The 14,157-nt window shown below is 44.8% G+C and overlaps 1 protein-coding gene across 2 annotated transcripts; it reads left to right on the forward strand.

The window, feature by feature from the left end:
* The first annotated feature begins 6,282 nt into the window (after positions 1 to 6,282).
* Positions 6,283 to 13,683, forward strand: LOC311521305 (uncharacterized protein). Of its 2 annotated transcripts, XM_084629596.1 has the most exons (3): positions 6,283 to 6,334; positions 12,285 to 12,696; positions 13,263 to 13,683. In XM_084629596.1, exons 1-3 carry the CDS (start codon positions 6,332 to 6,334, stop codon positions 13,403 to 13,405), a joined length of 558 nt encoding a protein of 185 aa, XP_084485722.1. In that variant the 5' UTR covers positions 6,283 to 6,331; the 3' UTR covers positions 13,406 to 13,683. The 2 variants fall into 2 exon arrangements, with proteins under 2 accessions (XP_084485722.1, XP_084485721.1); XM_084629595.1 differs by lacking the exon at positions 6,283 to 6,334 and having other exon boundaries at positions 12,084 to 12,696.
* The last annotated feature ends 474 nt before the right edge of the window (positions 13,684 to 14,157 follow it).

Genomic DNA, 14,157 nt, shown 5'->3' on the forward strand with positions numbered 1-14,157 from the left:
CCTTGCTAGAGAAAACTTACAGGATGCTCAAAAAGAGCAAAAAGCCTGGTATGATAAACATGCCAGAGAGCGTCCCTTCAAAGTAGGAGACCAGGTCATGGTCTTAAAGGTGCTCCAGGCCCATAAAATGGAAGCATCGTGGAAAGGGCCATTCGTGGTCCAGGAGCGCCTGGGAGCTGTTAATTATCTCATAGCATTCCCCACCTCCAACCGAAAGCCTAAGGTGTATCATATTAATTCTCTAAAGCCCTTTTATTCCAGAGAATTAAAGGTTTGTCAGTTTACAGCCCAGGGAGGAGACGACGCTGAGTGGCCTGAAGGTGTCTACTACGAAGGGAAATGTGCTGGTGGTGTGGAAGAGGTGAACCTCTCCATGACCCTTGGGTGTATGCAGCGACAGCAGATCCAGGAGCTGTGCACTAGCTACGCGCCAACGTTCTCAGCCACCCCAGGACTGACTGAACGGGCATACCACTCCATTGACACAGGTAATGCTCACCCAATTAGGGTCCAACCTTACCGGGTGTCTCCTCAAGCTAAAACTGCTATAGAACGGGAGATCCAGGATATGTTACAGATGGGTGTAATCCACCCCTCTGAAAGTGCATGGGCATCTCCAGTGGTTCTAGTTCCCAAACCAGATGGGGAAATACGTTTTTGCGTGGACTACCGTAAGCTAAATGCTGTAACTCGCCCAGACAACTATCCCATGCCACGCACAGATGAACTATTAGAGAAACTGGGAAGGGCCCAGTTCATCTCTACCTTGGACTTAACCAAGGGGTACTGGCAGGTACCGCTAGATGAATCTGCCAAGGAAAGGTCAGCCTTCATCACACATCTCGGGCTGTATGAATTTAATGTACTCCCTTTCGGGCTGCGAAATGCACCCGCCACTTTCCAAAGACTTGTAGATGGTCTCCTAGCGGGATTAGGAGAATATGCAGTCGCCTACCTTGACGATGTGGCCATATTTTCGGATTCCTGGGCAGACCACCTGGAACATCTACAAAAAGTCCTTGAGCGCATAAGGGAGGCAGGACTAACTGTTAAGGCTAAGAAGTGTCAAATAGGCCTAAACAGAGTGACTTACCTTGGACACCAGGTGGGTCAAGGAACTATCAGCCCCCTACAGGCCAAAGTGGATGCTATCCAAAAGTGGCCTGTCCCAAAGTCAAAGAAACAGGTTCAATCCTTCTTAGGCTTGGCCGGTTATTACAGACGATTTGTACCGCACTACAGCCAAATCGCTGCCCCACTGACAGACCTAACCAAAAAGAAACAGCCAAATGCTGTTCAGTGGACCGGAAAGTGTCAGAAGGCCTTTAACAAGCTTAAAGCGACACTCATGTCTGACCCTGTACTAAGGGCCCCAGACTTTGACAAACCGTTCCTAGTAACCACAGATGCATCCGAGCGTGGTGTGGGAGCAGTTTTAATGCAGAAAGGACCTGATCAAGAATTCCACCCTGTAGTGTTTCTCAGCAAAAAACTGTCTGAGAGGGAAAGCAACTGGTCAGTCACTGAAAAAGAATGTTATGCCATTGTCTACGCTCTGGAAAAGCTACGCCCATATGTTTGGGGACGGCGTTTCCACCTGCAAACCGACCATGCTGCACTAAAGTGGCTTCACACCGTCAAAGAAACTAACAGAAAACTTCTTCGGTGGAGTTTAGCTCTCCAAGATTTTGATTTCGACATCCAACACATCTCAGGAGCTTCTAACAAAGTGGCTGATGCACTCTCCCGTGAAAGTTTCCCAGAATCAACTGGTTAAAATCATCCTTGAGATGTGGAAAATATTGTTAGTCTTTATGTACTTGGTAGTATATTTAGAGATGCATGTGTCTTATTAACTCTGTTTTCCTAGAGCTCCAGGAAGAAATCCCAGCCAGTGTTTCACCCTAGCTGAGATTTGGGGGGCGTGTCATAAATATAAAGGGAAGGGTAAACCCCTTTGAAATCCCTCCTGGCCAGGGGAAAGCTCCTCTCACCTGTAAAGGGTTAAGAAGCTAAAGGTAACCTCGCTGGCACCTGACCAAAATGACCAATGAGGAGACAAGATACTTTCAAAAGCTGGGAGGAGGGAGAGAAACAAAGGGTTTGTGTGTCTGTCTGTAGTCGTCTTGGCCGGGGACAGAACAGGAATGGAGTCTTAGAACTTTTAGTAAGTAATCTAGCTAGGTATGTGTTAGATTATGATTTCTTTAAATGGCTGAGAAAAGAATTGTGCTGAATAGAATAACTATTTCTGTCTGTGTATCTTTTTTGTAACTTAAGGTTTTGCCTAGAGGGGTTCTCTATGTTTTTTAATCTAATTACCCTGTAAGATATACCATCCTGATTTTACAGGGGGGATTTCTTTATTTCTATTTACTTCTATTTTTTTATTAAAAGTCTTCTTGTAAAACACTGAATGCTTTTTCATTGTTCTCAGATCCAAGGGTTTGGGTTTGTGGTCACCTATGCAAATTGGTGAGGCTTTTTATCCAACATTTCCCAGGAAAGGGGGGGTGCAAGTGTTGGGAGGATTGTTCATTGTTCTTAAGATCCAAGGGTCTGGGTCTGTAGTCACCTAGACAAATTGGTGAGGCTTTTTACCAAACCTTGTCCAGGAAGTGGGGTGCAAGGTTTTGGGAAGTATTTTGGGGGGAAGGACGCGTCCAAACAGCTCTTCCCCAGTAACCAGTATTAGTTTGGTGGTGGTAGCAGCCATTCCAAGGATAACGGGGGTAATATTTTGTACCTTGGGGAAGTTTTGACCTAAGCTGGTAAAGATAAGCTTAGGAGGGTTTTCATGCAGGTCCCCACATCTGTACCCTAGAGTTCAGAGTGGGGGAGGAACCTTGACAGCATGGTACTTATCTGGCCCCCATTATTTTAGTACTGGAGCACCTCACCGTCTGTAATGTATTGTTCCTCACAACCCTGGGAGGCAGGGCAGTGCTAGCATCCCCGTTTTCAGTTGGATAACTGAGGCGCAGAGAGACTAGTGTCTTGCCCAAGGTGACACAGGAAGCCTGTAATGGAGCAAGGAATCAAACCAGGTTCCATACTAGCTCGCTCACCACGGACCATCCTTTCTTTCTTATAGATGGGATCAAGTTCTCTTTAGTATGCAAAACAGACTGAGCTCCTTCAGTCTCATTGAAAGGGTTTTGTTGTTGTTTTTTTAAACACAGACTTCTAAAAGGATTGATAAGAATTGATTTGAAGGGTGTACACCAGAACTAGGCTCTGTATTTCAGTACTGGTCACACTAATGCCATGTACAGAGATAAATTATCTCCCTGTGTCTACTTGATATTTCCCTGTTAATACAGGCAAGTATTGTGTTACCCCTTTAGTAACAGCATCACACTGGGAGCTCATGTTTAATTGGTTATCTGAGATCATCCCTAAAGTCCTTTCAGAGTCACTGCCTTCCAGCGTACAACAGCAATACGTCCCTTGATTTTTTGAGATGACCCCAGATCACGTCACAGCTACAGCCTATAGACGACAATTCTGATGATTCCACTGATGATATAAGAACCAGCTTCTCCTCTGAGAAGGCAAGATCTAGTGCACTAACCACAACACTGACAGCAAGGGACCTATTCTGACACTGACTCTCTATGGCATTTGCTATGTCACACAGGCAATATTTTCAAACTTCTGTAAACTAGACACCTAAATCCAAGGCTCAAGGTCACAGATTAAGCCTATGGAAGAGTCAGTAAATGAACCCAGATTTTCTTTTCTTTCTGAGTACCAGTCTTGTGCCCTACACCCAACACCATCATTTTTCAAAGGATCTCAAAGTGATTTATAAACATTAATGGATTTGGACAAACACCTCTGGAAAGGAGATATTCCCATACCCATTTGACAGATGAAGAAATGGAGGTGGCACACAGAAAGATTAAGGGTCTGATTTTGCTCCCACTTTCCCAAGGATACGCAAGATGTCTGTAACAGAGCTGGAAATAAACCCCTGGTCTCCTGCCTCAGACCTATGTTTTCTTCTTCTTTTCCCCAGTACAGATGGGGTACCATCAATGGGACATGGTGACTGTGACTGTTCTGTTGGTTATTCATATTATGATTTGTAATCTACAAAGCCTTACTCATATACGTTATGTGTTCTTACATACGGGTATACAGAATTGAGCCCTTTGTCAACATCACTGGAGCAAAAATTTTGTTTTAAACTGGACCTTTGTTCCTTCCAACACACTGCTCATGCACTGGGGAATAGGATGCCCTTCAAGAGACAAAATGTATCTGTTTTTCTAGTTTCAGCCGTCTAGAAGTTTTCACTTTTACAATGGGCTTCATACTGCTGTTTTTTACAATTATCTCACCTTTTTCACAAGACGGATGCTGTCTTCAAAAGGCCAATTGCAATTATAAAATTTCTATTGACATGCATTTCACAGTTTGTTCATGCTGAGACCTGCTTATGAATTTCCAAACTGCTGAGTTCAACAAAATTATCAGACTTTTCCCTGAATAATTGCTGAGATGATCCACTTTTTAGAGAGGGCCCACCTGGGATGCACAACAAAGCAGTGAGTGATTCCGGATACTCAGAGGAAAGATGCTACACATCACTTATTGGTTCAAAACAAAATGCATAGTCAGAAACCTTCAGATACGATTTACAATATGGGACAACTCTCAGTATAATCTTTGCAGGCCAAACAAGTCAGGATATTTCATAGTAAATTAAGTCTTGTGAAACATAGTTACATTAACATTTAGAATGTTTTAATAAAAGTCCATGACACTGATACAGGCCTGGATCTGCAGTGTTTTCACCTTCATTGAGAGTAATGGAATTTAAGGATAGAAAAAGTTTACCTCACATTGGACTGTCTACACCAGGGGTCAACCTGAGCCTGAGAAGGAGCCAGAATTTACCAATGTACATTGCCAAAGAGCCACAGTAATACATCAGCAGCCTCCCATCCTCCCCACCCTGCTCCCAGCACCTCCCACCCACCAGCAGCCCTGACAGTCAGTGCCTCTCCCTCCCTGCACCTCCCGATCAGCTGTTCCGTGGCATGCAGGAGGCTCTGGGGGGATGGGGGAGGAGCGAGGGCACGGCAGGCTCAGGGGAGGGGGTGGAAAGGGGTGGAGTTGGGTCAGGGCCTGTGGAAGAGCCAACAAGTTGGCTCAGCAAGTTCTCCATACAGGAGATCCTTTGGAATGCATCCAGTGTCCATCCGGTGCAGATGACCAAGCCAACGGAGGCAACTGTGTTTGAGAATAGTGATTAAACCTGGCACTTTTGCGTTTTCAAATACTTCAGCATCAGGAACTCTGCTTTTCCACTAGAAATGTAGAGTACAGCAAAGACAGTGGTTGGGGAAGGTGTTCACCCTTCTCTCATGCCTGCTCTGGGTGGTCCAGGTTTCACCCCATACAACAGCATACTCAGAATGCACATCTGGTAGACCCATATCTTGGCATTCTGTGTTAGTGTCCTGTTATCCCACATTCACTTGGTCAGGTGCTATACCACCACAACAACAGTAATATGCAATCTCAGTGTAAACATTCCTTCTTTTTAACATCTTCAGCTCACTAGAATACTCAAATCTGCGCTCATTCAGCATTTTGATTTTCCTAAGAACAAAACCACTAAACTTTGTTAAGGTCACAGTAAGGCTGTTATAGCACTTTCAGTCTCATCCTGAATTTTACGGTGAGTATCACACACCCATTGTTCAACATCTTTCTTCTCCCCCCCATCAAATACAATCTAGCTAGGAATAATAAGCATCAGCCTTATGTGTGAGATTTTCAAAATAATTTTGCATACCTGACTCTGACATTTGCCAGTGCCTTTACAAACTAACATCAAGAAGGGAAGGTAAGAGTGAAGGATCTCTTCTTCTGTGTGATCTACTTCTCTTTATAATCAGAGGTAGAAATAAAAATATTCTCAGATCCTATATCTTGATGGTTCTTTACCAACTCTTATAAGATGCACATTTACAAAAGAAAAGAAAAAGGAGCTTCCTATAATAAATCACCTGAAATAGGAAAGAAAAAATAGGAAAAGGGGATCATTAACAAGACATATTGTGGGTTTAGAGGGTTTTTATGCTACGTTGCGTTTTTATATATTTTAAAGACCTCATAAAAACGAGCCTATCTGTGGACTCAGATATTGATCTAGTCTCCGTGGTGCTGAGTCATCAGCTTACTAATCAGAATGTGCTATACTTTCTATTACCTTTCATTCTTCCCCCTGTGCAGTGAAAGCAGTTCAAAGATTGCAACAGCGGAGCAGCAGGTGACGTTATTATGCACTGTGACTGAATGAAACACTTTCTCCAAAATGGTAATTATTTTCCATGTCTTTTATTGTAAGTTCTTCTTTTGCAGCAGGATTTTCCAAGTGGGTGCTCATGCAGCCTAAAAAGATAAGCGCTCACTGTTGGCTGCCTGTAAGACCTTTGGAATTTTCAAAAGTGAGCATGGGTGGGGATAGAATTTTGAAAATTCCACTGCCTCTCTGGGTTACCAGGCTATCTTGGTCTTGTGATTTTCATAAAGTACCTATCAGATGATAATATGGTATCCAATGACTGGGGCACAAACCTGGAGATTTTGTTCTGTGCACTGCTTTGGGTCTGTTGCCAGGAGGGAAAAAGAGAAAGGGGGGGGGGGGAAGAGGGTCTTGTGGTTAAAGTACTGGACTGGGACTCTGCAGATGTGGGTTCAATTCTTAGCTTTACCCCAGGCTCCCTATATGACCTTGGGCACGTCAATTAATCTGTGCTGCAGTCCCCCATCTATAAAATGAGGCTCCTATCTTCCTCATCTCTCGGGAGTGTGAAGGATACATTCAGTAGTGCTCGAGAGACACTCAGATGCTACTGGGAATGGAGCCCTATAAGTAGCCAGGAAGCAATGCAAAGTCCGTACACAGACTACTGGAATAAAAGAAGCAGCCAGATGCCTGGCATGCATATTATCAGAGCATGAGGGGCAAAGCCTCTCTTCTTTTATAATACACCTACCCATATGAACTGCTGGAGAAATGTCGCAGAAAAGGAACATGCAACCAATAAATGGCAACTTCAGCCATCGCTCTCTGAAGCAGGACAGACTAAGAACACTTCTGATAACTTCCTTTGCTAGCTGTATTTTAGAACACTGAACATCAGAGTGCCCCAGGGGACACAGACACACATAATACAGTAAATTATGCTTGGTTATCTGTGACTGGAGCTTTGGATTGGGATATGAAGGTGACAGTAGAGGGGAGGTGCTGTATATGACAAATACCGAGAAAACTATCCTTATTGCTAGCTCCCAGGATCAGAACAAGTGAGGGTACCAATAGAGACCAATAGTCAGCCTTTCCTCAGCCTCAGAAAAGCAACCGGACTCCATATACAAGACACTGTCTGCTAGAGGCATGCACCAACCTTTCAAATAAATGGTGTCACGACATGTCATGGAGAAGCTCAAGCACAATGTCCCCTTTATAAGGACGGGGGCAAATAGGGTACAACCCAGTCCTCTCACACGTTTCCCAGCCACCTGGACAGACCAGATATTTATCCATCTCACCAGCACAGAGTCGGTTGAATTCAACTATATTGAACAGCGACTATGCTGCTTCCCCAAGTCAGGCATAGCTAGAACTCCTATGCTTAGTTGCTGCTACTGGCAGGGAGTAGCTGACAGCTCAGGGCTGTGTGATGCATTGCACAGCCTCTCAACCCAAAAGACAAGACCAAACACACACAACCAGCAGGACAAAAACAGAACAAGACCACAAGCAAACCAACATCCCAATGGAGAGTAGTCACTGATGGATCTTCCATTTTCTGTAACCCAAAATTTTCTTATATTTCAATTTGTCATTCCACATGTAAATTGACAAGGGATTGGCTGTTATGAAGAGTGTGTAATATCAGTCCACAAACTCAAAAATACTGTAAAACAAATTAAATAATGTTTATGCCATTATTGAAACCTTCCTGCATTTGATTATGCATTATACAGTTCCAGGGGTGTGGATAGCACTCAGCAGGCAGAGAAGAACAATGTCCCTGACCCAAGAGGCTTACAGTCCAAATTAGCATTGGGGCCTGCAGCAGTAGATCAGACCATCTGATTTGGAGGACATACACTGTGAATGCCAAGGCTACCCTCAACTACTAATTTTTTAGAAAAAAGGTACTTTACATGGGTGGAACTTATTCACTTGAAAGCTCCCATTGATCTCCAGGTCTCAGCTGGGTAAGAGTTTTACAGCCCTGGGTGCTCAACTTCTAGCCTTTTTTGTTGGGAAGGTATCTTTGCAAGGATAAGATGATTGTTGGGGCTGGCCTACTCCTGAGGGAGGGGCTTGTTCCTTTTGGGAAAGGTTAGGTTTGAAGGCCAATCTGTGACTGTGAAAAGGCTGTGTTACTTATGATGCCACTGATGGCATTAAGGCTTTCTCTTCACTGCCAGCCATCTGCACTAAGTAGCCATTGTTGCTTCTGGCCAAACAGCTCAACTGAGTGAGCAGTTGACTGAGCTACTGGACAATGCATAGGCCTAAAAAGTAAAGGAATCTTGCTTTCTAAGCCCCAATTCTCACACCAGCTTCCTTTGTGGATTTGATCAAGTTACCCCTCTTACACCACCTGGTTAGCTGCTTTTCTTGCTACACTCCTCTCTTATAATCCTTCGGTGTGCGAACCTAGATTCCTTAGGCTTCTTTATCACACAGTAGACCAAAGAAGTGCATAAGGGGGTTGCAAAATACACACTGATGAGAGGATCTGAGACTCTGAGTCACAGTAGAGAGAGAGAGTCTAACATGGTAAAATACAGTCTTTCGAGGGGCCAGAGGAATGTCTAAAGGTAAACTCAAAGACTCACTTTTCAACTTGGCTCTTAGGTTTCCTTGGACATGTATGTAGACAATGTATCCTTCCCTATATTATTGTTCTTTATTTATAAATTGCCATGTGAATATATGACACCTTCTAAACAGACAGAAAACCGGTGATCTACATGGTAAATATATAGCAAAAAGAACATTGTTTCCTTTCTCTCCTCTTCATGTAAGAAACTAATTTCTTTGCTCCTTTATTTTACGAGCTGCATTTCACACACCCTGCACAAATACTACCACCCGGCTCCCCCTGAGTCTAAGCTCTGGGCGGACCTCAGTGAACTTTGTACTCTTGTTCTGACTCATCCATGGTGAGTATTTGTATATACAGGCCTGGTGTATGTACTTCCCCAGTTCTTCCTCAGACTGCTACCTGGCCAAACATTTCTATTATTCAATATGAGTGCTTCTGCGTGCCACTGTAACATATGCTGTGTGTGCCAATTAGCATTGTGAAATGAGCAAATATTTTATACTTTGGCATTTTAATTTGAGAGGCCATCAGCTTTAGAACTGCTATGCCAAAACCCCTCACAGGCAAATCATAGCAAGCATATAAATTCAGAGGTCTGGCATTTTCTGATACCAGATTTTTTTTTTTTTCCAAAAAGGATCTTCCATAAAATTGTTTTACATCAGTGATGGTGGATATTAAAAAACCTGACATCTAAACTAAGCCAGGTTAAACAGAGGTGATACATTGTGCACTGAAGGCTAAGATTGGTCTATCTATCTTCGGCTTATCAGCTGGCTCCAATATCCTTCAATAGCATTCTAAAGCTTTTAAAGGTCAAACCACAGTGATGGAAATACAGCAAGGTACAACAAATATCTACAGTGAAAATTTACGGACTAGAACAGCACAGGATCTACAGATATTAATATTATTTCACAGTGTTATTAATTCCCCACCAGTAATATACACTCATAAAGTGAGTTGCATCTAAATCTGATAGCCTTCTGCAAAGTGCATAGTGAGCAGAATGCTGCACTCCGTTCTCAGGTTAAAAACTTCCACCGAAGCCAAGGAGAGTTGCATGGGAGTTAGGACTTTGCCATCACACCCTTTACATATAAAGCACTCTAAGAGAATGCAAATTATAATTGCCTTAATGGAAAGATGCAGAAGGAAGAGTCCATTTTATTCCTATAATTAATAATAGATAAGGGGGCCCCCTTCAAGGCTCCATTTGCTGGCAGTGATATCATTCTTAAGTACCTAAATATCATTCTTAAGTATTCTGAAATGGAAAGAAATTTAGATCCCAACAGCTGGTGCAGAGAGGAAGCTGTGGTCCAAGGTGGGGAGGAAGGTAGTGGAAGGGAATAGAACAATGAAGGAAAAAGAGGAAAAAATTGTATTTCTATTGAAAGACAACAAAGGCTGTTCCCACTTTGATGTATGTGTGTATCTAACTCCCATTTAAGAGGGATGGATGATTGTTCCATGACTGCCACAGAGGATGAGTATCCATCCACAAAAGGTAAAGATGCTTTAAATCAAATGTACTCACTTTCCAATTATTAAGCCATTAACAAAAATTCAAAACAAATTCTCCTGAAGTTATTTAGATTCAGTTCTTAAAATCCAGATCCTTCAGAGAGTCCAGGTGAGTGGATGGGAAGTTCAAGGTCTTACTACTCAATGCAGATCAGAGTTCACTAGAAAGATGTTTAGTGTTATGAAGAAAGATTGGATCCTAGTCCACATTATTCATTTAAATTTATATTGTTTAAGTGCTTAGTTGCTAACCAGTTAAAAGCCACCGAGTACTAACTGCTGTACAACCAACCAGAAAACGATTGCCTCAAACAGCTTACTATCTACATTCATTTCAGAATAGATTTCAAGCCAGATTAATGACTCCTAGTAAGAAAAAAAAAATTATAATTTGAAAAATGGGTGAACCTTTTTATCAAAAAGTTGCACTGAAATGTCTAATATTTGAGAAATATTCATGCACTTGGCAATGGATTACACTCAGCTCCTTGTGGCTACATCTGGGGATCAGCTCCCATCTGGTCTGGATCCCCTTCCCATTGGTTACTCATGCTGTGACCCCCCCCCTTCACAACTTGGGGTGCGCTTTCTCTGTGATTTAGCCCTATGGCCAGGTCGTTCTGTAGTCCTCCCCTCTGGGGTAACAAAGTCCCTATGGACCAGCTGCCTGGTTGGCATCTCCAAGAATCCTGTGCAACATCCCAGGAGCTGGTAGGGAAACCGAGGCTCACCCCCTTCCTTGGGTTCCAGCCCGGGGGCCCTATAACAAGCCGCCCACGTCTGCTACTCCTACTCCTTGCTGCTGTTTCCCTGGGCTTCTCCCTAATCAACCCTCTCAGGCTGTCTTTCCTCACAATTCCTCTAGGGTTGACCGGTCTTCCAGGGCTAGGATGCCAGGCAGGGCTGGCTCCAGGCACCAGCTTTTCAAGCAGGTGCTTGGGGCAGCATTCAGAATGGGGCGGCAGTCTGTGTCCCATGGCAGCAATTCGGTGGCAGCTCTGCTGTTCTTCCGGGTGCGGTGGCAATTCAGCAGTGAATGCTTGGGCTGGCAAAATTGGTAGACCCTCCCCTGATCCCAGGGCTTTAGCTCCCTTTTGGGTTGTCTCTCCCCCACCTCTCTGCTCCCAGAGAGTGACTGCTGGGTCTCTCTGTGCTCTCCTCTCTCCACTTCCTGATCATATACCAACCCAGCCTGCCACTGCCCAGCTGGACTTCATCACTGTTAGGATATAGATATTCAGGCCTGTCTGTAAAGGCCTATACTCTAAGGATTTAGGTGTATTCTTATCACTTAGCTAGTTATAGAGGTATAAAAGAAAGAATCAAAATCACTGTCTGCCGGTGTAAGGGCCTTCTCTTAGCCCTGGTCTACACTATGACTTTATGTCGAATTTAGCAGCGTTAAATCAATGTAAACCTGCACCCGTCCACACGGTGAAGCCCTTTATTTCGACTTAAAGGGCTCTTAAAATCTATTTCCTTACTCCACCCCTGACAAGTGGATTAGCGCTTAAATTGGCCTTGCCGGGTCGAATTTGGGGTACTGTGGACACAATTTGACGGTATTGGCCTCCGGGAGCTATCCCAGAGTGTTCCATTGTGACCGCTCTGGACAGCACTCTCAACTCAGATGCACTGGCCAGGTAGACAGGAAAAGAACCGCAAACTTTTGAATCTCATTTCCTGTTTGGCCAGCGTGGCAAGCTGCAGGTGACCATGCAGAGCTCATCAGCAGAGGTGACCATGATGGAGTCCCAGAATCGCAAAAGAGCTCCAGCATGGACTGAACGGGAGGTACGGGATCTGATCGCTGTATGGGGAGAGGAATCCGTGCTATCAGAACTCCGTTCCAGTTTTCGAAATGCCAAAACCTTTGTCAAAATCTCCCAGGGCATGAAGGACAGAGGCCATAACAGGGACCCGAAGCAGTGCCGCGTGAAACTTAAGGAGCTGAGGCAAGTCTACCAGAAAACCAGAGAGGCGAACGGCCGCTCCGGCTCAGAGCCCCAAACATGCCGCTTCTATGATGAGCTGCATGCCATTTTAGGGGGTTCAGCCACCACTACCCCAGCCGTGTTGTTTGACTCCTTCAATGGAGATGGAGGCAACACGGAAGCAGGTTTTGGGGACGAAGAAGAAGATGATGATGAGGAGGAGGTTGTAGATAGCTCACAGCAAGCAAGCGGAGAAACCGGTTTTCCCGACAGCCAGGAACTGTTTCTCACCCTGGACCTGGAGCCGGTACCCCCCGAACCCACCCAAGGCCGCCTCCTGGACCCGGCAGGCGGAGAAGGGACCTCCGGTGAGTGTACCTTTTAAAATACTATACGTGGTTTAAAAGCAAGCATGTGAAAGGATTAATTTGCCCTGGCATTCGTGGCTCTCCTGGATGTACTCCCAAAGCCTTTGCAAAAGGTTTCTGGGGAGGGCAGCCTTATTGCGTCCTCCATGGTAGGACACTTTACCACTCTAGGCCAGTAACATGTACTTGGGAATCATTGTACAACAAAACATTGCAGTGTATGTTTGCTGGTTGTCTCTCTCTCTCTATGTTATCCTCAGGAGAGTGAGATATCATTCATGGTCACCTGGTTGAAATAGGGTGCTTTTCTTCAGGGGACACTCAGAGGTGCCCGTTCCTACTGGGCTGTTTGCCTGTGGCTGAACAGAAATGTTCCCCGCTGTTAGCCATGGGGAAGGTTGAGTGGGTAGCCACGCGGTGGGGGGAGGCAAAATGCAACCTTGTAATGAAAGCACATGTGCTATATATGTAATGTTAACAGCAAGGTTTACCCTGAAAGAGTGGAGCCACTGTTTTATAAAATGTGTCTTTTTAAATACCTCTGTCCCTTTTTTTTTCTCCACCAGCTGCATGTGTTTCAGTGATCACAGGATCTTCTCCTTACCAGAGGCTAGTGAAGATTAGAAAGAAAAAAAAACGCACTCGTGATGAAATGTTCTCTGAGCTCATGCTGTCCTCCCACACTGACAGAGCACAGATGAATGCGTGAAGGCAAATAATGTCAGAGTGCAGGAAAGCACAAAATGACCGGGAGGAGAGGTGGCGGGCTGCAGAGAGTAAGTGGCGGGCTGAAGACAGGGCTGAAGCTCAAATGTGGCAGCAGCGTGATGAGAGGAGGCAGGATTCAATGCTGAGGCTGCTGGAGGAACAAACCAGTATGCTCCAGTGTATGGTTGAGCTGCAGCAAAGGCAGCTGGAGCACAGACTGCCACTACAGCCCCTGTGTAAGCAACCGCCCTCCTCCCCAAGTTCCATAGCCTCCTCACCCAGACGCCCAAGAACACGGTGGGGGGGCCACCGGCCAACCAGCCACTCCACCACAGAGGATTGCCCAAAAAACAGAAGGCCGGCATTCAATAAATTTTAAAGTTGTAAACTTTTAAAGTGCTGTGTGGCATTTTCCTTCCCTCCTCCACCACCCCTCCTGGGCTACCTTGGTAGTCATCCCCCTATTTGTGTGATGAATGAATAAAGAATGCATGAATGTGAAGCAACAATGACTTTATTGCCTCTGCAAGCGGTGATCGAAGGGAGGAGGGGAGGGTGGTTAGTTTACAGGGAAGTAGAGTGAACCAAGGGGTGGGGGGTTTCATCAAGGAGAAACAAACAGAACTTTCACACCGTAGCCTGGCTAGTCATGAAACTGGTTTTCAAAGCTTCTCTGATGCATACTGCGCCCTCCTGTGCTCTTCTAACCGCCCTGGTGTCTGGCTGCGCGTAACCAGCATCCGGGTGATTTGC

Source organism: Lepidochelys olivacea (genome assembly GCF_965140295.1).
Source record: "Lepidochelys olivacea isolate rLepOli2 genome assembly, chromosome: 5".
NCBI classification, from domain to species: domain Eukaryota; kingdom Metazoa; phylum Chordata; order Testudines; family Cheloniidae; genus Lepidochelys; species Lepidochelys olivacea.

Coding starts and splice junctions, on each gene's coding strand:
- LOC311521305 (XM_084629595.1), top strand. CDS start 12,111: ATGCAGAGCTCATCAGCAGAGGTGACCATGATGGAGTCCCAGAATCGC. Junction 12,697..13,262: donor AGGCGGAGAAGGGACCTCCG/GTGAGTGTACCT, acceptor TTTCTCCACCAG/CTGCATGTGTTTCAGTGATC.